Below are 22,132 nucleotides of genomic sequence, written 5' to 3' on the forward strand. Positions count from 1 at the left end.
AATCACATTATCACACATAATTGTTGCCTGCAACCAATGCTGAGCACAAACTAAAATTACACAAAAAAGGGAAAAAAAAAACCTTTGGAAAATGTTCTCAATCTTATACCATTTTCAAGCAGGTATGCAAAGTTTTGTTACAGATTAAATTCTAAGATACAATCCCATTCAGCAATATAAACTCCAACATTTTTAAATCATGTACTGGATGATCTCTCAGTGGAAAAACATCTGGATTTATCTGGTTATGCTCCATCTGTGTTTTAAAGGGACTGGGTTATGTATTTTTCAGGCGTCTAGTGCCATTTTATAGCATAATCAAGTAATTGTTAATGTCAGCTGTTATTAAAAAAAAACAATAAAAATAACCCTGTATATGCCAAATATGACTTAAGGAGATTTGATTTTGCAATTTAACACCTTGAAATTAGGCCTTTGTCTCTTTAAGAAGCTTCTGCTTTTTCTGAAACTCCACCTTCGGGAAGTCATCACAACATGGCTCCTCCATCAACCCTTCAGCAACATTTTCACCAGCGTTTCACTGAGACGTAGCTCATATACTGAGCTGACCAGGTGTGTGCTAATTGCTGCTGGCTAGTCTGAAGGATCTGAGCGAGGGAGGGCTGGTCTGTGAGGTGGGAGCTTGGAATCTGCAGCCCTGAGGAGGAGCTTCGTCCTTGAAGGCGGAGCTACGTCCACCACGTGTTTTGCACAGCTGAATGGTTGCCATGGAGATTCAAGGATTTCTTAAACATTCATGAAAGACTTAAGGCAACACTCCAGGTATGTTTTTGAAGAGGGAATAACATCAGGAATATGATGTAAAGTTAAAAAAAGTCAATTTTACATAATACTGCCCCATTGATGAACATTGCAACTCAAATAGTTTCCATTTCCTGCAGCGACTCTCATTGAGGTCCGAGTGTTTGCCTTCTAAAAACAGGAAATTAATGGCCTGATCTCAATGTTCCCCCCATGTTGGGATGCAAATTGTGCAAAATGCAGAACCGGTTATGCTTTTTCATAGTTTCACAAGTAAAAACAAAAAAATAGAACTTTCTGGCTACATGTTAAATAATTGCAAGGACACATGGAATGGGTAGGTTAAACTCCCCGGTGTGACGCACTTCAGTCCATCCATCATCATTATCATCATCATCATCATCATCATCTGGTTGTCTGGGTTCTGGTTCGAGTGGAGGATGCGGATGGACAAACACATTGGGGCTTTATCTGCATTGGGAGCTGTTTGTGTCAGTTACTTGTCAGCTCGTTTGGTCTTACTTCAAGTGTACTAAGATATTTGCACTATAATTTAGACCAAAACTATTTCGTAAGATTTTGTGTTTTTACAGTGAACACTTCTTTAGGAGGAAGAGTTGAGGAGCCTCTAAGCAGATTAAGAAAACTTGCCTGTGAAATATTCTACATTAACCCCCATGATTCTCATGTTAGATAATAAAAAACATTTTTATAGTTTATAGAAAGAAAAAAATCACATCTACAACCCAGAACTCACACAAAGACTAAAGTGCAGAAGCCAAGAATGCGTCCTTCTGGCTGTAAATGAGTCAACATTATTTTGTTTCCTTAACTGCAGATGTAGACATCAAATCCATGGCAGCCAGCTAACCAGGAAGTAGTTAGGAAATTGTCCCATTGTCCCTTTCCTTGCAGATGCCCTTCTGTGGACAGATTGGAAGTAGAGCAGCGTGGAAACAGCCTGGCAGGGCCGTGAGTTCAAACTCCTGTGGAGTGGAATAATGAGTGGAACAGCAGGTTGTGTGGCCTGAGGAGAGAAACGAGCCGAGATGTCAGGAGGAATCCACCTGAGGCTGGGACGAGTTAGCCTCTGGCTGAGGCTAAACCACAGACGTTATAGCAATCCAGGTCCTAAGAACACAATCATTCCTTAACAAAGATTAAAACATATATATTTAAGGATAAAATTATACGTGGATTATAATTTCCTGATAAATTCTGGCAGATCTCAAAGCATGCAGGTGAAAGGTTTAATTCTAGGGTGTTCCTCAGGGCTCAATCCTGGGACCACCAGCCTTTATTTTATTTATAACACTCTTCACATCAGCATTCTCAATGCTCACTTTAATGCAGATGACATAATGACATAAAACAATGTTAGTACATTTACAGGAGCTTTTCTCCTGGCTATAAAGTTTGAACTGTGTGTAGCTTACTGTTTGTAATTTAAGTTGATCTGATGGCTGAAAGAAAACTCACCTGTTACAAAGTGATAAGTGAAGTGAATTGCAGCGATACAGAAAAATCTCAGAAAGTATTTTTATTTTTTTCTAGTATTTTCCTACGTTCATCTTTGATCATCTCTGTCCCATGGTCCAGTCTGGCCAAACCACATTCTTCCCATGTTTTCTGTCTTTTCTTTGGTTTTTATGATGCTGTTTGTTCTCTAATGTTCTCAACAAACTTCTGAGGCCACAGCTGCATTAAATTACACACAGCAGGACACTATTTAATAATTAGAGGACTTTTGATTTAATTTCACTGGATTTTATTTAGGGACATCAGTTTATAAAAAAAAAACTTTTAAAAATGCATAAACCATTTTGTATTGATCTTTCATATAAATCTAAAATGACATGTATTGATGTTTGCAGCTGTGGTGTGACAACATGTGAAACAGAGTATTTTTGCATTTGTTAACTATTGTGTCATAAATTCTTACCGTTCAGATAAAATGCAGCAGCCTGCGGCTCAGACTCACTGATCCTCACAGGAAGCTGCAGGAAAAGCCTCGGCTTCCTGGTTCTGGAACATGTACTGAGGAAAAACATGCATGCAGTCAAAGACTTTCTACATGACACAATCTGACATTTTTATTTTATTTAATTATAAGTGATTAAGTGTTAGAAATGTTTTATTTTTTTGCTTTTGCTAAAATGTCCCTGATGAAGCTTTCGTTTCAGTCCTGAGACAAATTGTGGTGAATTTCACTTTGAAATGACTGAATTGATGCTTTGCCTCAAGTTGTATTTGATTTTTTATTCCCCTTTCTTTTGCTGAGATGTGTTAAAGATGACACTCATTCCTGTTTGTGTGTGTTAAAGCCTTGCAGTGTCTTTCATCTTCACTGGCTGCTCCATCCTGTAAAGCAGTTATTCAGCAATACAACCAACCTTCCTATGCCAATGCTGTTTGCACTCACCCTCCTGAAAATGGAGCAACATAAATAACACGACGCAAGGTAATTTACTCAAACATGGAGCAGGCAGCCTGGCTGTAAGTGGGGAAACGTTCAGTGCTCTCTAATTACTGGGAGCCATTTGATAACTTTCATCTCCACAAACAAAACCAAACAGAGATGAAGAATGAATCAGCTCTCTTTCAGCTCAGAGTCAGAAAAATCAGCTTTTTACAGGAGCAAAATGGCTCAGGAAGACGGCTGATGACGACTTTCAAAGGTTTCCAAGAGCTGTTGATGTTTGAGGATTAAGGGCTGATTAAGGGCTGTTGGAGATAATGAGGCAGAAAAACATGGCACAGCTCTCTGTCCCACCGCTGGTTTTATGAACCGTCTAAACACACCACTATCAGCTCAATAATTTCTTAATATTGATTAAAAAGTGGCAGATTTTTTCACTTGTAACAAGATATTTTATGTTACAAGTGCAAATATTTGCCAGTGGAACTATCATTTTTTAAATCAATATTAAGGAATTATTGACCAAAACAAGCTCCTATATCTTGCTGAAAAGTTTCTTTTTAAGTTAGGTTTGTCTTATTTCAAGTGCACCATCATTTTGTGTTTTTGCATTGCAGCATCTATAAGCAGTTTGTTTACTGGATGTTAGCTGTGAAACTCCTTCCTCAGTGCAGTGAAAGCCTGCCTGACCTCAGAGCTGCAGCATCCTGTCTGTGCTCTCCTGCCTGGTGAGAAGAATTGGACCTCAGAGAAGTTATTGATTACTCAGTGAGCTCAGGCTTTTAGTGTTTGTGTCTCTGAAGCTGGAAATGAACCGAGCCCCTAAAAGACCTCCTGATTTAGAGCGCTGGATGCAGGATCATACTGTCCAATCCCATCATCTTCCTCACTGAGGCCTTCACTATTACAAAACCTTACGAGACACTTTAGTGTTTATTACAGAAGTTATTGAGTTTAATGATTTAACTTCCTCTCTCCATCCATCACAGTATTGATGAATTTGTGGGATCAGAGCTTAGGTGTGGCGTTCCACTCATAAATTCCTCCAGCTTCCCTGACTGCCTTAAGAAAACAGTTGGTACCTACTGCTATTACTTTTTGAAAAGTCATTGATTTTCCTTCAAATCTGTTTGCACAAAGTTCTGTCAAGATAACTAATTTTGCTGGACGATAACTTGTCCCAGAAGTTATTGAAATAAAGGATAATGTTGCTGTTTTGAGACCATTTTCAAGTAATATAATGCTAAAGGCATAATTATTCAAGAACTCATTCTAAAAAACTCAATAATCATTAAATTCTAATGAACATTTTACACTGAAATCCAAAATGAATAAACCAAACAACAGAAACAAGAAATAAAATGAATCATAAAATAAAACTGTCCTTCTAGAAAAAGGCCAGTTGAGACCAAACAACCAGACTGACCAATTTTGTCTTCCAGCTTTTGGTAAAAAAGAGAAAATAGAAAAAAAGGTTAATCACGCAAATGGGAATTATCGAGCTTGTTTTAACTTATCATGTGGTTAATTGATTTATTGTTTACTGCGACAGGCGTATTTGTAAACTCAAGATCCTCTCCATATTTCAGAGATTTCATTAAAGACCTTCATTAACCAGAACACATGATTCAAATCACAATCGGCATGTTCCTGTGAAAACATTTTCTTCAAAAATCTCGTTTTTAGATCAATAGCGATTTGCAACTGCATTTTAGAATCTGTTGTTCTAATCATTATTTCATGTGAAATGAAGAATAAAATTCACTTTAACACAGAGATATTGGCATCGAAAGTCAAAATTTATATGTGATTTTATTTCTCATTTCTACACCTCATACATCTGGAAAACGTTTCTTATTTATTCTTTATATCGCTTTTTATTGTTAAAGAAGGTTTGTTCAATACACAAAATACCATTATTCCATTTTCATCTTTCTCGTGTTCTGGTTCTCTGTTAACTACTTAAAACTCGGTTATTTCGTTTGTTTTGTTTTGCGTTTTGTCCACAGCACCAATGATGGTTTGAACTCACAGATTTCAGGTTGGATTCCATCTCTGTGAAGTTCCACTCAGTCAGAGGAAGGCTTAAACTGAAAGGCTGCAGAAACACATGAAGAAGAAAAAATGAATGATTCACATCTTCAATAAATAAAAATAACAAGCAGATGCATCTTAACTGAAACCATGGCAACCGGTTCACTGACTTTTAGTTTGTGGTTTAATTGTCAAAGAAAAAAAGAGAACGTTTTCATAACTGAGAAGTTGAATACCAATCAATATTTAATTACATTCATTCATTAATTGATTACAATAAATGTGAAAATGTCTGTATTAATGGTTTTCACAGTTTATACTGCAGCACACACAATGCAGTGAACATATTAGCTGTAAATAGCAGCTTTTACTGCTCATCGTTCCCCAACATTAGTTGTTCTACAGAGATAAAGATTTTCATCATCTAAGCAGCTTCACTCAAAGCTAACGCTGAATTTTCCATTTTAAATGTTAGCATGTTAAATGTTAAAGTTTGTGACAAGACAAGTAAAAAAGATCAAACAAACATAGCTGGTTTGGAAGTGTGAAGGAAAACAATGATTTCTGAAAAGATCCGTGTTTGGAGAAATTTAAAGACAAGCAACCGTCATACATGGTGCTGGAAGGACAATGAGATGGGATTGTTTTGGACCCACAGGAATTTGCACTCGTTGATTGGAGCTGATCTTAATTTAATAAAACATTTTTATTAATAACTGCATCCTTACATCCATTACGCCGCCGGCTCCAGCTTCCATGGCGCTCTGCTGGTGGCTCCTGAGCAGCAGCTGCTGCAGCTCCTCCAGACTCATGTCTACATTCTCCACAGACTCTGGAACCTCAGCTCTGCACAAACACACACACACACACACCAATATTCAACACACACATGGGTTTCTGTGAGGAAGTCCGGCCGGGATAACGTACCGGTCCAGGGCGGGTCTCCGGTTCCTCCTCTCCACCATGGAGGCTACGGAGCCCCTCCCCTCCAGGACAGATTGCACCATGGCAACCGGGAGGACTGGAGGCTCAGAGGAGCAGACCTGACAGGTGGACGCCATGGCCGCCGCCTCTCCTCCATCAGCGCCGCCTCCCTTCCCTCCACCGCGGACTCCTGGGCTCACAGGCTCCTCTTTGATGAGCATCATGCTTTTCTCCCTGAGCGTGGAAGCAGAGACAGTTTCCAACACTAAGGCTGTTTTCACACCTGATAGACCGGTAGACTCGGTTAAACTGGGGATCGAAATCACAACATTTGCTACATTTTCAGCTTCTGTGGTTCACTTTCACACTACACATTGTTAAATGAACCAAACACTGGGAGCAGCCTGTTCCCCTCCTCACCTGTGGTGGCGCTGCACCAAGAATCGCTGAAGGAAATGACACAAAAACCTCTGAAGAAGACATGACCACAACTTCCTTCTTCACAAAATGTAAACAAAAATGAAGTAGCATCATATTTTGATTTCTCTTTTGTCTTTGGTAAAAGACCAGGAACCATTTCTCCTGCTACTGCTAGTCTAGCGCCTTTGTTTTGGTTGCATTTACCCAGAATGCCCTACGTTTTAGTCTGCTTCCTTCCTTCGGTATACTCTATGGTCCGCTTGCATCCAGATATGTATTCAAACCACACCAGAGTTCACTTTGATTGAACAGAAATCGAGGTTTGTAGACGAACCAGAGTTTGTGTTTTTGGTCCGTATCAGAGTTTGATTAGCATTCCTACCTCCCAAAGCAAACCAGACTTTCTACACAAATGAACACCAGCCCAGTTTAGTCGGCTTTAATTGAACTCCAGTTTGTTTGTGTGGAAAGTCTGATTTGTTTGGGGAGATGTGAACGTGTCATCAAACTATGATGCAGATCCAAAAAGCGAACTGGGGTCCTACAGCCTCACAATGGTTAAAATCTGACACTACTCCATTTTTATTTACATTTTGTGAAGAAGAAAGCTGCGCTCAGTGTCTTCTTCTGAGGTTTTTGTGTCGCTTCCTTCAGTGGTTCTTAGTGCAGCGCCCCCACAGGCGAGGAGGGGAACAGGTGTTTAAAAGGGTTTGGTTGGTTTGACTCATTGTTATGTGAAAGCAAGCTGCAGCAGCTGAAAATTAACCTTTAACCTTTTGAGACCCTGAAGTTGTCTGAGAGATTACAGATGTTCTGGTAAATCAGTGTTTACTTTTCTGACTCACCTGTTTTCAGCAGACTGCATCTGAATGGCCATGCTGGCCTGAGTCATGTCAGTAACATCTGAAATGATCGGCCCTCCGGTCAGTCCGTCCGTCGAACAAGATGCAGTATCGCTGGATGGCTGAGAAGAGACAAAAACAACAAAAAGCAAAGTGACATTTTGTTTTATAAAACTGAAACTTTTTTTTTTCCAAAGCTGAGCTCTCAGACCCAGTTTTAATGTTGCTGCCTCTTTTTCTGCCCCTCCTTTAAAAGAATCATATTTAATAACTATGTGCAGTCAGAAACACCACACCTTAATAGGTGGCCATTGCACTCTGCTTCCCTCTAGTGTTCAGTTAGCAAACTGCTCAAAAGAGTTGTCTTTTTTTTCTGTGCATTTGGAAGATCAACTGTCACAATTTAAGACATTTTGATTAAAATTTTATGACAACATATTAGGTCTTTGTTGACAGAAAAAAGAAGAATACAATTCTGACTTTTCGAACTCTGACATCTCTGTATTTCTAGAAAATTCTAGAACAGGGGTGTCAAACTCAATTTCACCGAGGGCCACTTCAGCATATTGGCCCCCCTCAACGGGCCACATTGAAGGTACAAATCAGGAGTGCATCCCTGCTAAAATACCCCAGATAAAAGGTTGACTTCCCTCATTCAGTTCTGTAGAGGCTTATAATGAGTCAATGGTCCAGGTGTGTTAGAGAAGGAAAGCATCTAAAGCTGCAGATGGTAGCTCTGGAAAACTAGGCTTGGGCATCCCTAGCATAAATGTATAAAAATACAATGTTAAAAATAAATTAAACACCTCATATTGTTAAATAACTGATTTTATGTATTGAAGTTTTAAATATTACATTTGAATTTCCATGGATGTAAAATTACTGCTCAGTTTAAAAATTACAATATTTAAATCAGCGTTTAAATAATGAAGTCGATTGGCAAATGAACCATCACCAAAGAGGAAGGCTCTTGTTGTCTCACTGCACCCCAAGAGATGCAGAACCTACAAAATCCATTTCTGTCTGGTTTTGAACCAGAGACCTTTTGCATGTAAAGCAAATGTGATAACCACTACACTACAGGAACTGAACTTCTCTGCTTTGTTTCAGTTTGAGTTTCCAAAGTTGATGATGTGAGATGCAAAGCATGAAAATTTCAACTGAGGTTTGCACTCAGATGCCTGGATTCAGAGTACAGACCATGACACCACAGAGCCTTGTTGACCTTTAGTAAACACCTGTGATGAATAGAACATGCAAAAATCTGTTTCTGTCTGGTTTCAAACCAGAGACCTTTTGCATGTGAAGCCAACATGATAACCACTACACTACAGAAACTCAGGCTCTTTGCAGTGTTCCTGGTAGATGATCCACATTTTGTTAGAGACTAACGTCAACGATGGGCATGGAACAATGTTAAATACTTCTACCACAGATCCTCTCAGAGAGCACAGTAACTTGGTGAACAAACTGTCAGACTTATACTTGTGCCTAATTTCACATTACAGTCCATAAAGTAAGCCTGGGATCAAAAAAAATGTATTGAAAATGTCATTAGCAGAGACAAATGGTTCTACAGAGACTTGGCTAAATGACTATAAAATAAAATCAATACTTACAAATAAAAAATGGTTAAAAATAAAATTAACACATTAAAATAAATAAAAAATATCTCTGAAATACAATCAACACTTGAAAATTAAAAATGGTTCAAAAATAATAACACTTCAAAATACAAAATCTCTGGAAAATAAAATATGATGTATGTTGTTTTGAAAAACATTAGAATATAAGCACTTTTATCAAATCTTCATTGTGGTAAGATCATGTAAGTTCTTCTTAAATCCATGGAAACTCAACAGTTTGTAAGGTAGGTGAGTTAGCTCAGCAGGTTAGTGCACGGTGCTGGTAATCCTGAGGTTGTTGGTTCAAACCCTGCATGGGGCAATTCATGTCTAAGGTCTTTCAGACAATCAACACTTCAAAATAAATAAGGGTTCAAAAATAAAAACACTACAATAAATAAGGTTTCAAAAATAAAATCAACACTTTACAATAAAAAAAGGTTCAAAAATAAAATCAACACTTTACAATTAAAAATGGTTCAAAAATAAAATCAACACTTTACAATTAAAAATGGTTCAAAAATAAAATCAACACTACAATAAAAGTTTCAAAAATAAAATCAACACTTTACAATTAAAAATGGTTCAAAAATAAAATCAACACTTTACAATTAAAAATGGTTCAAAAATAAAATCAACAGTTCAAAATGTATAATGGTAACTGTTTCTGTCTGTTCAGTCCATAAACTAAGCCTGGGATACAAAAAATATATCCATGGATATTTTTGCTAATGAGACCATTTGTCTCATTAGCAGAGACAAATGGTTCTACAGAGTCCAGGACAGTGACACTAATTTAAGTGAAGTCGCTCAATTTAATTTATTAAAAGTTATTGGGGCCTCAGTCAGTGGTTTTTGTCACTACGAGTAAATGTAGATACATTTATCTGCTTAATTTGTGATGGGATCTGGATTCACGGCGAATATTAACTAAACCGCATAAAATGCGGCTAAATGGCCGATGTTAATATGATTGTAATTTCACGGATAAAAATAGTACATGACCGATTTATTTAATATTGTTGGTCAAGGTAACGGAAAAAAAAAAGTCTAGCTCGACCCGCCGCCCTGACACCAACTCACAGTCTTACTTGTAAATCGATTTTTCTTTTCTTGGACGTTTTGATGTTAGCTTGTAAAAAAAAACATAAAATGACATGGCGGGCCACATGTGGCCCGCGGGCCTTGAGTTTGACACATGTGTTCTAGAAGAAGAGTTTTTTGATGTAAATTTTCCCCTTTTTTTCTATAACAGTCATAAAACACTGTTGCAAAATTTGCATCATTGCTGCACAGAATGCCATAACTAAAGCTGGTTCCCTGCATGCATAACCAGGCAGAAACCCCCGTCTGTAACTTTGAAACTACAGCTGAGGATCAGTTCATGTGGCTGCTGGCAACATTTGTTCTGAACATGGAAGGTCACTATTTTAGATCATTATAGATCCCAGCAGAATAGATCACTGAAAAACATCAGTATAGCATTAATAACTCTACAGGGAGACATTCTAGAAAATCTAAATCTAGCTTACTGACTTTTAGTTCATGCTTCTTCGTTACATTTAACTATAATTGGCTGGTTTACTTACTGAGTGGATGTAGTAGGATTCATGCACCGGCTCTATGGGATGGCTGTGGCTGAACTTGGGGGCTGGGGGGCTGGGAGAGCCGTCATCCAACATCAGAGGCCTGATGGGATAAAAACGTTTCAGTCAGGAGGATTCTCACCTGAAGGAGGAATTAAAAATGGTTTCCAGGTGTGTTGAAGTGACATATTTTAGTTAAAGCTCGATATTTACTGTTTGAAAAGTCATTTATGTAATTATTGAACCCAGATGTTTGGCTTCTTGTTTTCTGGCATCAAAATCAGACAATGCTTGAGTAATTCAATTCAAAAAGGTGTTGTTACTCTTTAAGGGACTTTTTCTGCTCAATCAGTGACTCAGATTAAGTTTATTATTTTGTATTCATCCTCTTTAAAATATTTTTCTATTTTTGCTTTTTTTCCCCCCGTTTTAAATCAAACAAAAATGTTTAAACTCGTCCACAAATGTAGCCTGAGACAATGTGAAATGCAGCTTTAATATAGTGATTTAATTATTAAAGGAAATTAGAACCATAGAAACCAACCTGATTCTGTGTAAGAATATAGATTCAATAGAACTTGTCTGAATTTCAATTTAAAAGTTTGCAAAAAGGCTCCAGTCTAATAAAAAAAAGAACAATTGAGAAAAAAATTCATGTCAGGTAGCTATGCTTATAAAAATGCTATGTATATCAAATATGACTTAACCTTGCAATTTAATGCCTTGAAATTGTGTCTCTGTCTCTTTAAAAACTCCTGCTCTTTCAGGATATCATCACAACATGGCTCATCTATTTAACCCATCTTTAACAATGTTTTAACAGAGAACCAGCTGGTATGAAAAGTTTCACTAATGTACAGTTCCAACAGGTGTTTGCTATTTGCTGTTGGCTAGTCTGAAGGAGCTGAGTGGGACAGTGACCAGGGAGTGCTGCTCTGTGAGGCAGAAGGTCTTTGAGAAGACGGGGTTAGGTCCAACCAGGTGTTTTGCACAGCTGAATGGTTGCCATGGAGATTAAAAGACTTCCTCAAACATGCAGGAAATAATCAAGGCAACACTTAGGGTTTGTTTTAGATGAGGGAATAACTTTATAGCGTGATGTAAAGCTCAAAAAAGCCAATTTTCCATAACACTGCCACTTTAAGACTTCAGATCTTCTTGTTTTTTGGTTAAACCTCTTCAGATGCTTCACACATTGTGACTAATTCAGAAAGTCACAAAAGAAATATGGATTTCATAGAGATGAAAGAGAAAGCCTATATGTTTCTACCAAACAGACCTGGATATCGTTTTTTCTTTTTTTTTTGTCACTTTTGTATTTGGGCGTGCCTCTCCTTTCTCATCCTGGCCTTGTTCGCGCTCAGCTACAACGCTGAACCAGCATTTCACCCACATTGACTACAACAAGGTCACACACCGTGCGGCGCTGCCTTCACTGACTGACTGATTCAGCACTTGTCTCCATTCACAGCGAGCGTTGAGTTAGACGCTTTGGTTTGTCAGCCCTTCCCTCCACCCTCCATTGCTCTGTTTGTCCCGTTATTGTTGACGGCCACTGTGTGCGTGTGTGTGTGTGTGTGTTCACTCACAGTTTTCTTTTCAGGCCCACAGAGCTGGGTGTGCTGGACTGCATCTGGCTGAACAGAAACTGGATCAGCTGGGGAAGAGGGAGAAAACACAGCATGAATCAGCACCTGGCTCGGCCTCACAGCCAGAGAGAAACCAAAACGCTTCAGGTGAAAAACAGCTTCTATCAGTTCCACCAGCTGGTTTTAAGAAAGAACAGCAATCCCAGCTTGCTTTGTCCTCTCCATCCATCCCTTCAACCTTTTGCTAATCAATAAAACTTTAATCTAATATCATCGTAGTTCTTGAAAATGTAACAAGATCTTCTGTTACAGAAAGTTACAGAAGCAGCAGCTGGTTTTAGCTTTTGAGCTGATAAAATGGCTCCATTTTACACATAAATTATTTAAGCAGCTTGGTGTGAATCACCTGTTGCATTAAAATGACAACAATTCAATTTAGAATTAATTAAAACTGAATTTCAGAATATTAAAAAAAAACATTACTATGAAATAAAATAAAATTTAATAATCTGAGTGTGACTGACTGATTTAAAGAAAAACCAGAAACATGAGCTGCCCATCACATTGTTTTACACTTCATTTGACATAAACTTTGTCCTTTAAAAGTTGATTTCCCAGGTCAAAGCTCCACAAGCATGAAATATTGTCCTGCATTTAATCATATTTTCATATTTATTGAAGTTCTAATGGAACCAGCAGTGGGGAAATAGTATAAACAACAATTCTGACAGTTTTTAGGCTTTTCAAACATTTTTAACTGGAGCTTATAGTTAACTTTTTTATTTCAAAACCTCTATCATTAATAGATATAACCAGAGCAGGTTTTTGCTAATCTTTTCTGTGGAATAATTTTGTTGAATTTTCGCAAGAGAACAACATAAAGTAGCCATAAGATTTTTTATTTCATTGTTTTTCTTTTGGGGGTTTTTGGTTTTTCACAAATATCGACACCGCAAAAGACAATTGATCTTGTTTTAGCAAAAGTTTTAAGTAAGATATTGTTTTTTTAAGTAAGACAACAAATTTCCTATAATATTTATCAGAAATTATACATGATCTTTTTTTCAAAAAGCACATGGCTGCACCTCTGATCCAAGTGTTGAAATCATTTCTGATCTCAAACTACGGATTAGGATTTTCATGAATTTGTTTTATTTGATCCCGTTTGAATCACATTTTGTTTTCAGAAGTGAACTCACCTTGTTCATGACCTTCTGTTGCTGTGTGTGGTTCTGTCTCAGTGAGACCACTTCTCTCCAAAGAACCTCATTCTGCCTGCAAGCAGGAGCAAAAGCAAAAGTCTGATTAGAAGGTTAAAAGTTTGATCTGGAGTTTAGATTTATTTACACCCATTTTCCTGTTGTTATCAGGACCAAGGCTGCACAACAAACTGAGTCACAATCATTAGTTGTGACTTCATAGGATGCAGAATCAATATGATCAATATCGCAAATCCAAAAGCTAAAGCGATTGGTGAATCATGGTTAACTTGTCAGTTAGTTTTGTCTTATTTTAAGTGTAATAAGACATTTGCCCAACAAACTAGATGAAAACTGCTCAGTCTCTAATAATCAATTATTGTGTTTTTGTTAAATTATAATTTGGATTATTTATATTTCTTCAGATTGTAAAAACTTCAACAAAAATAAAAATGCTTCTTTTAAAATGATTAAAACGCTGCTGGAAGGTAGAAACTAATGAGAACGGCTACATTTTAGCTCATCACACAACAAAACCTTGGTTTATGCATCAACATTTACATGTTTTATAAATCAGGATTTTTAATAAAAAGAGGCTGTGTGTGTGCGCNGCATGCTTGTGTGTGTGTGTGTGTGTGTGTGTGTGTGTGTGTGTGTGTGTGTGTCAGTCAGGTGACGATATGAACATTCTCTCCTCACATCAGCGAACAATGCTGAGCATAAAGCCGTTCCTTCACACAATAGAACCAGAGCAGCTATTTTCAGCAGCTGTTGGCCTCCGGAGAAAATGTCAGTTCATCCGCTCACTGATCGGTTCCAACATAACAGGAAGAATAAAATGACAGATCAGAAGCTGCCCTGACACCACCATGATTCACAGCACTGGATCCAAAAACCTTTTTATTGAAATCAACTAATTCTGCACAGACACATCAGTAAACTAGAGATTTGTGTGTAAAATGTTATTAAATGCAACTTTTCCTTTTGAGCTAATGTGTTTTGTGGATTTGTAGAAGAACTGTGGACAAATGCAGGAAAAATGACCCAATTTCAACTACTTAATTATAAAACCTTCAGTTAATCTGAAGTTACCGCTGTCTGGATGTCCTACCCACACATTTCTTTAAGAAAGTCCCCCCTGTCATTACAAATGATCTGATCCAAATAGTAAAGTCATCAATTTCCTCAGGCTTTGAAAACATCATTTATCAAACCGCTGATAAAAAAGAACAACCTGGACAAATCACTACTGCAGAACTACAGGTCGACCTCTGACCTCTGACCTCCCATTCACCAGCAAAATTAATGAAAAAGTTTCAACCGTTAAAAAGCTTCCAAACTATAACCAACCACTTTGACTCCTTCCAGTCTGGTTTCCGTGGTTACCACAGCACAGAGACTGGCCTAGTCAAAGTGTTCAATAATATCCACATAAATACAGACTGTGGGAGAACCACAGTGTTGGTTCTGTTGGACCTCAGTGCAGCTTTCGACTCTGTTGACCATGACATTTTACTGAATCGACTGGAGAGTTGGGTTGGACTCTCCGGTCCAGTGCTCAACTGGTTTGAATCTTACATAAAGAACAGGGATTTCTTTGTTTCAGTTGGAAACGTCTCATCAGAGAGGTCAAAGGTCACATGGGGGGTCCCCAAGGCTCAATCCGACCCCTATTATTCAATATCTATATGCTCCCACTATCTCAGATTATAACAGGAAATAGGATTAGCTACCATAACTACGCGGATGATACACAGCTTTACATCACGATGTCACCAGGTGACCTTTGACCCCATCCAATCACTGAATAGATGCTTAAAACAGATAAATGTGTGGATGTGCCAAAACTTTCTCCAGCTGAACAGAAACAAAACTGAAGTTATTATTTTTGGACCTAAAGAGGAACAATCTAGAGTTATAGATCTAGAGTTATAGATCTAGAGTTATAGATCTAAACTCGATGCACAGCTTCAGTTATTATGACTGAAAACCAGCAATCAGGCTGAAACCTGGGAGTAGTGATGGACTCTGACCTGAACCTTCAGAGCACATAAAGACAATCACAAAGTCGGCCTTCCATCTCCTGAAGAACATTTCCAGGATTAGAGGACTGATGTCTCAACGAGATCTAGAGAAACTCATCCATGCGTTTATCTTTAGCTGCATTGATTACTGCAACAGCGTCTTCACAGGTCTGACTAATAAATCAATCAAACTTTTGCAGCTGATCCAGAAGCTGCTGCTCGCGTTCTCACTAAAACCAGGAAGATAGAGACATAACACCAGTTTTAAAGTCCCTGCATTGGCTCCCTGTAGCTCAGAGAATAGACTTTAAAATACTGTTGTTAGTTTATAAATCCCTGAACGGTTTAGCATCACAATACATTAAAGATCTGCTGTTGTACCAACCTTCCAGACCCCTCAGGTCTTCTGGTTCTGCTCTGCATCCCCAGAACCAGAACCAAACGTGGAGAAGCAACATTCAGCTTCTATGCACCACAAATCTGGAACAAACTTCCAGAAAACTGCAAAACAGCAGAAACACTGAGTGCCTAGACTTAAAACTCACCTGTTTAGAATTACTTTTGAAACCTAATCATGAATCAATACAATAATCTGATGTGCAAAATGTATTGTTGTTGTCTGTGTTTCTATGACTTTGTATTTTTGTGCTTTTATGATGTAAAGCACTTTGAAATGCCTTGTTGCTGAAAGGTGTTATACAAATAAAATTTGATTGATTAACTTTTAAGCAATACATATAAGCTTGTTTCAAGTCAATAACTCCTTAATATTGATAAAAAAAGTACTGGGAGATCATATGAGGCTGCAAAAAACAGTTGAGGCTGAAAAAAGGAGCGTGGCAGCAGCCACTAAGACTCAGACCTAAACTGCAAGACGTCCATCTCCTCTGACTGAAAACCACAATAAAATTTAGACCTAGTTTGATCACAGACATTAAAAAAGTTAGGATTCTGTTTTGAGCCAAAACTGAAACTTGCTGATTCTTGCAATGTTTCTGAAAAAAGAAAAACGAAGCATCACAGAATACAACGCCTACAGTAAGGCATGGTAGTGGCTCCGTGGTGCTCTGATGCTGTTTCAGTTCCTCTGCTTTGAGGACATGTTTTGATTAGGCCGGTTTATTTTCAAAATGTCAAATTGCTCGATTATGTGATCAATGGAAATGCAGATAAAGTCTGAATTATTTTGAAAATCTCTGGTGGGATTTGAAAAAGATGGCTGCCTGTAAACCCAATAATATAAATGAGGAGAGAAGGTAGAAGTTATGTCTGGCTGTAAATCATGCTACCAGCAGGTTAAAACAGGAAGAGAAAGCTCTGCTGAGATCTGAACATGCTGAATAATTAAATAAGAGACTGCAGCTAAGCAAAAATAAAATTTTATATTTAGTTTCAAGAAAAAATTAAACATCAGTTGTATTTAATCTAGTCTATCACTGACAGCAGCTAGTTTGTGTATTTTTGAATAAATCTAATTTGCAGTGGGGTGTTTGGTAAGTTCAGGTGTAACAGTATTTAAAAAGCAGAGTGTTCTTCACTCACTGCTTCATGTCCTGCATCTGACACTCCATGTTGTCCTGCTGCGTCCTCAGAAGCTGAACTTCGTACAGCAGCTTGCTCAGGTCCTCCTGCCGGACTTTGGTCTCCTCGCTTTTCACGATGGAAACCTGGACAAAAACATCAAGAGCTAAAAAAACTATCTTGATGTTTGAACAGATTTATATGGTGGCTAAAACAAATATAAAATAATTTGTTGAACTCCGATTTTATCTCATCATATTTATATTCCAAACTCTACTATTTGTGAAATTTGGTGTTAAGTAATAGCATTATGGAGTAAATTCTCAGTAATATTTTTAAAGTATCAAGGTTAAGAACAAACATTAGACTTTCACCAAAAACACTCGATAAAAATCTGTTTTTTAACGTAGATATTTTCTGTCTCTTTAACTGACCACATCAATTTGTTGCAAAAAATGATAGAATAAGTAAAAAAACAAGAAAAACATTACACCACACACTTTAGGTACTTATAAAATGAAAAAAAATGGTTATAATTTTAACTACAGATTAAAATTTTGTTTTTTTTATCTGAAACTATCTGGCATAAAATTACTTTTCAGAACTTCCTTAACCTTTGACCTCAGACTATTCTTAGAAACTCAGCAAGATTTCTTCACTGAAGTAAATTATGTAAAAATATTGACAAATTATCTAAGCCATCAGTTTAAACAGTTTGATTTAAATCAAAATCTCACCATTCAGACAGAACTGAAGAAGTTTGAACTGAGCTGTTTTGTATATTTTAATAATTTGCTTTTATTATTGAGTTGTGCAACATGAAGTTTTTCTAAATGGAATTTTATTTGGAACATTATACTTATTAGGTTTTCTGTGTGGCTTTAAACTTTTTGATTTAACATTAATTGTTTTACCACTATTATACCTAAAACTTGTAACCACTTTGAGTTAATCTGACTGAACCTAAAGCAGTTTTCCATCAGCTCACCATTTAAAGAGCTTCACACTGGAGTCACACTCACAAACACAAAATCTACCAAGTATTTTTGGTCTAGTTTCTTGTCCCACTATCTTAGTGCACTTTAATTAAAGTACAACTAACTTAAAAGTAACTTTTTAGCATTAAATAGGAGCTTGTTTTAGGTAGACGATTTCTTAATATTGATTAAAATGTATTTGTTCCACTGGCAGATTCCATGTTGGAAGTGAAATAATCTACCTGTGGACTTGGTACTTTTTCAAAAATACTAAGGAATCACTGACCCAAAACAAGCTGCTATATCTTGTTACCTGTAAGCCAGTTTCATCTCAAGTCAAGTGTACTAAGATATTTGCACAAGAAACTAGACAAAAATACTAGCAAGTTTTTAAAAAATTGCAGCATGCAGAGATCAGCTGGCAATTTAGAGCTAAGACTTTAACACCTGACAGGACGAAGCTGGAATCCAACCTACAATTTTCCAATTGCAAGAAACTCCTGTCCCTCTGTGGCTCAGAGGGTAAATGAGAATATAAACTCATTTATCCAGCGACTCTGTTGAAGTGATGGTGTATTAACAAAGTTTATTGTTTGTTTCCACCAAAAGCTTCTCGTTTCAGAGAAACTACAAACATTAACTTGTAAGCTTGCATAGTTTAATAATCATTTAAAGCTGCTTTGAAGTACATTCTCCTGAAGATCAGTTTTCATGTTTGATAGAGTTTAGTTCCAGATAGTTTTGTGTGTATGCATACACACCTTCCTCTTGATGTGCTCCAGCATGTGCTCGTGTCCCTGCAGGAAGTAGAGGTGCTGGAACTCCGTATCGTCTCTTTCAGGCTTCACCAGGCCGCTCTGCTCGATGTTCACCACTTTACGGAAACCGTCTGATGAAACCCGGCAGAGCGGAGGAGTAAACACACCGAGCTCATGAAATAAAAAAAGACAAGAGGGCTATACTCACACATGTTGAGCTGTCGAACGAAGCTCGCCATGTTGTTGTGTTTAAAGTATTTCGGCAGAACTTCTTTGGCAAAGCGGCCCTGGTCAAACACGTGGAAACTCGTTCCTGTCTGTAAGACAGAGAAAGTTGTCAGGGCCGAAGTGTTTGTTGGATTATTGAACCATTTCAGGAATTAAAAGCAAAAGAAAAGTACTGCTTTTTATTCCTTACGTTTCAGAGTCATCACTGTCTGACCTAAAACATATAAACATACAACTCACCTGGTTAATATTTTGTTTATAGAAGGGTTGCCTAACCCTAACCTGTCTGCATTCAGAAATAAGTTTTTGTAATTCATTGGTTTTAAAAATATTGAGCATGTCTAGTTATCAGAACTAAGCAACAGGTTTGCTAAAAACTAAAGATTTAAGAAAGCAGGAAGTTTGCCATAATGTAAGAAAATGCATAATGAGATGACAAAACCTCTATAAGAAACATTAGCACCATTTTAAGCTTTATTGTAGATTATTGCTTAAACAAGCTTGTGACTGTGGAACTGAAAGCGGCTGCTTGGATTTAAAAGCACCAGCATGATGTAAGTTAATTACAAATGATGCTAATGGCAGCAGGTGTTACACACACTAGCTTAGGATTGGTGAGGCAGCTGGTGTTGACATGTTGCATGTGTCAAACACAAGGCCCAGGGGCCAAATCCGGCCCGCCATAGATTTTTATGTGGCCCTCTAGACTCCAAAGGTATCCATAAATACAACCTTCAAAATAACAGTTGTATGCTTAAATATTATTTTATTAATCAAATCAAAGAGGTTTTTATCTGCTTACTGCCAAATTAAATGTCGATGCTTCCAGTTTTACTGCGATTGTGGAAATGAACTCAACATCAGCAAATTGAGTCATTTTTTTGTTCTAATGCACAATTGTGAGTTCATTGAAAATTTTCCAGAAAAATTGTCAAAAACATAATTAACTTCTACACTTCTGCCTCAGCCTTACATGATGTCACGTTATAGTCTGTGATTGATTATTTGACAGTAATAAAAAGTCACATTTACCGTCATACATGAGTGCAAATGCAGAGACAGTTCTAACCGTTTATCGGGTTTGTTCATACATTTCTAGCACAACCGGCCCTTTAAGAACATTCATGATCTTAATGTGGCTGAAAGTGAAAACGAGTTTGAAGCCCCTAACGTGTTGGCATTGGGGACCCCAAATGAAAACATGCACCGGGTCCCAAAAATGCTTGGGCCGGCCCTGGTTGAGCAGAACTCACAGCGCTCCAGCAGATGAGGTGGTTGGTGTCTGGATCCTCCACCAGCGTCCACAGTTTGGTGAGAAACGCCGGCACGTTGCTGCCGTAGCTGCCGTCCACACCGGCGACACCTGGAGACTCCTGCATGTTCAGTCCTCCTGGTCCACTTCACAGCAGGAAAACCAAATGTAAGGAAATGTTGGCCGCTTCCCAGATTAGTCCATGTTAGAGAGTGATCCGTCTCCGATAATCCCAGGTCTCTTCGGTTCCATCTCAGTTAGACTTTCTCTGCTTGTTTCGGTCTTTTCGGGCAGATTACCGTTTTTCACTGTTCTCCCCCTGACATCATCCAACTGAATGCGCTCACAGAAGGTCCATGTCAGCACACAGAATACAAGCCCACCCACCCACGGCCTCCCAATGACAATCCTAAGAGTCTAACAATACACTGATCACACAAAACGGTTCAACAATACACCCTGAAAGCGCTGCTGGGTGACCCAAACACCACTGAGCTCAGGGTTAAAGTCCTGACAGGATTCATGACGGGAATGAAGTGAAAATTATCAATTGGATTCTATATTTTCTTGACTTATTTGTTAATAACTTTTAAGAAATTGCCCAGGTAGTTGGGGATTAAGCAATAAATCATGATGAATCGATTATTACCATACCATACCAACTTTATTTATAAAACACTTTAAAACAACCACAGCTGACACAAAGTGCTGTACATTAAAACACAACAATTAAAAAATAAAAAAACAACTCTTACAGTTTAAAAACAAACAAACATACAATTTAAAACTAGTGGCAGTTTTAATTTTGAATTCTGTAAAAAGCACCTTTTGCTATCCAATTATTAATCGGTTAAACCAAAAGTATGATCAGATTAGCCCTACACTGTGTGGCTGTTAGGTCAGGCAGAAAAGTTTTTCATATTTCAGAAATTGTTTTTCGCTGCAGGTGGATCCTTTGCTACAAATGATCAAGTGTTCACTAAAGGACTGATATAGCATTTTAGGCTTTATATGTTTATTACCTGAAAAATGAACTGAACTATTTGTTTATTGCATCTTTAACATATTTCTAATATTGTGTAAATAAAGGCTTTCATTAAGGATCTGAAATCTGAAGAAGACTGACTTTCTGAAGGTGGTTTTACATTTTTTACTATTTCTGACCACTAGATAGTGCCATTGTGTTTAGAAACTTTCAGTCCCATTTAGGAGTGCAAGTTCACGATTAATAAGTTAATAGTTTGTTGATTGATCTCATCAATTGACTAACGATTAACTTGTAAGTGGCCATTTTCTTACAAAAAACATGTTGGGCCTCTTTTCTCCATAACATAAATGACAACATTTTTTAATGAAGGATTATTATTTTGTTTTAGCTGACTCAAAACAAAATTTTGAGTCAGCTAACCCTAAACTAAATACTGAATAAACAAACAGAAAAAAGTTAAAACTTTACTCTGTTAAGTGCATTAACTCAAGACAGCACCCAAAATAAAAAAATGGCGTCATGTTTTCGTCAGCGTTCTCAGTGTTCTGCCAACCGCTATAAAAAGAAGTGCTCAGTGTTTGCAGAAGTAAACATGGATGCTAACGGTGGCGCATAGCTTAGATATTTGAAGTTGTTGTCCGGCCGGAGCAACATATTAACAACTTAATCCTGATATAGTCCGTCATGGTTGTTTCTCTTCCCACCTGCGCGTATCAGGACGCAGTAGAGTGAGATTTGTTGGGTATTTGTTGTGTATCAGTGATGTTCATTCAGTTCGGATGAAAGCGACCTGGACGTTAGGTCGCATTTGAATTGGATACGCATCGGATATGGGTCGCATTCGAAAAGAATCCTACCTGTGCTGTTCCGGCTGTCATGAAAAGATCGGATACAGGTCGCATTACGTCCAAAAAAAATAAATTGGGACGACCAGCGGCGCACTTTACTGGATGGAGGTCAAACTACAACAACAACAACAACAAC

The 22,132-nt window shown here is 37.7% G+C and overlaps 1 protein-coding gene across 1 annotated transcript; it reads right to left on the reverse strand.

Annotated features, from left to right (window-relative positions):
* Positions 1 to 782: 782 nt before the first annotated feature.
* hsf4 (heat shock transcription factor 4) lies at positions 783 to 20,769 on the reverse strand. The gene is made up of 13 exons (XM_007553179.2): positions 20,162 to 20,769; positions 18,889 to 18,997; positions 18,684 to 18,811; positions 16,967 to 17,091; positions 13,401 to 13,476; positions 12,202 to 12,269; positions 10,616 to 10,715; positions 7,405 to 7,523; positions 6,143 to 6,373; positions 5,944 to 6,061; positions 5,214 to 5,279; positions 2,705 to 2,799; positions 783 to 1,789 (listed from the first exon to the last, which is right to left on the reverse strand). Exons 1-12 carry the CDS (start codon positions 20,285 to 20,287, stop codon positions 2,740 to 2,742), a joined length of 1,326 nt encoding a protein of 441 aa, XP_007553241.1. The 5' UTR covers positions 20,288 to 20,769; the 3' UTR covers positions 783 to 1,789; positions 2,705 to 2,739.
* Between the last annotated feature and the right edge of the window lie 1,363 nt (positions 20,770 to 22,132).

The sequence above is a fragment of the Poecilia formosa genome, unplaced genomic scaffold (assembly GCF_000485575.1).
Source record: "Poecilia formosa unplaced genomic scaffold, Poecilia_formosa-5.1.2 Scaffold55, whole genome shotgun sequence".
Taxonomy (NCBI): domain Eukaryota; kingdom Metazoa; phylum Chordata; class Actinopteri; order Cyprinodontiformes; family Poeciliidae; genus Poecilia; species Poecilia formosa.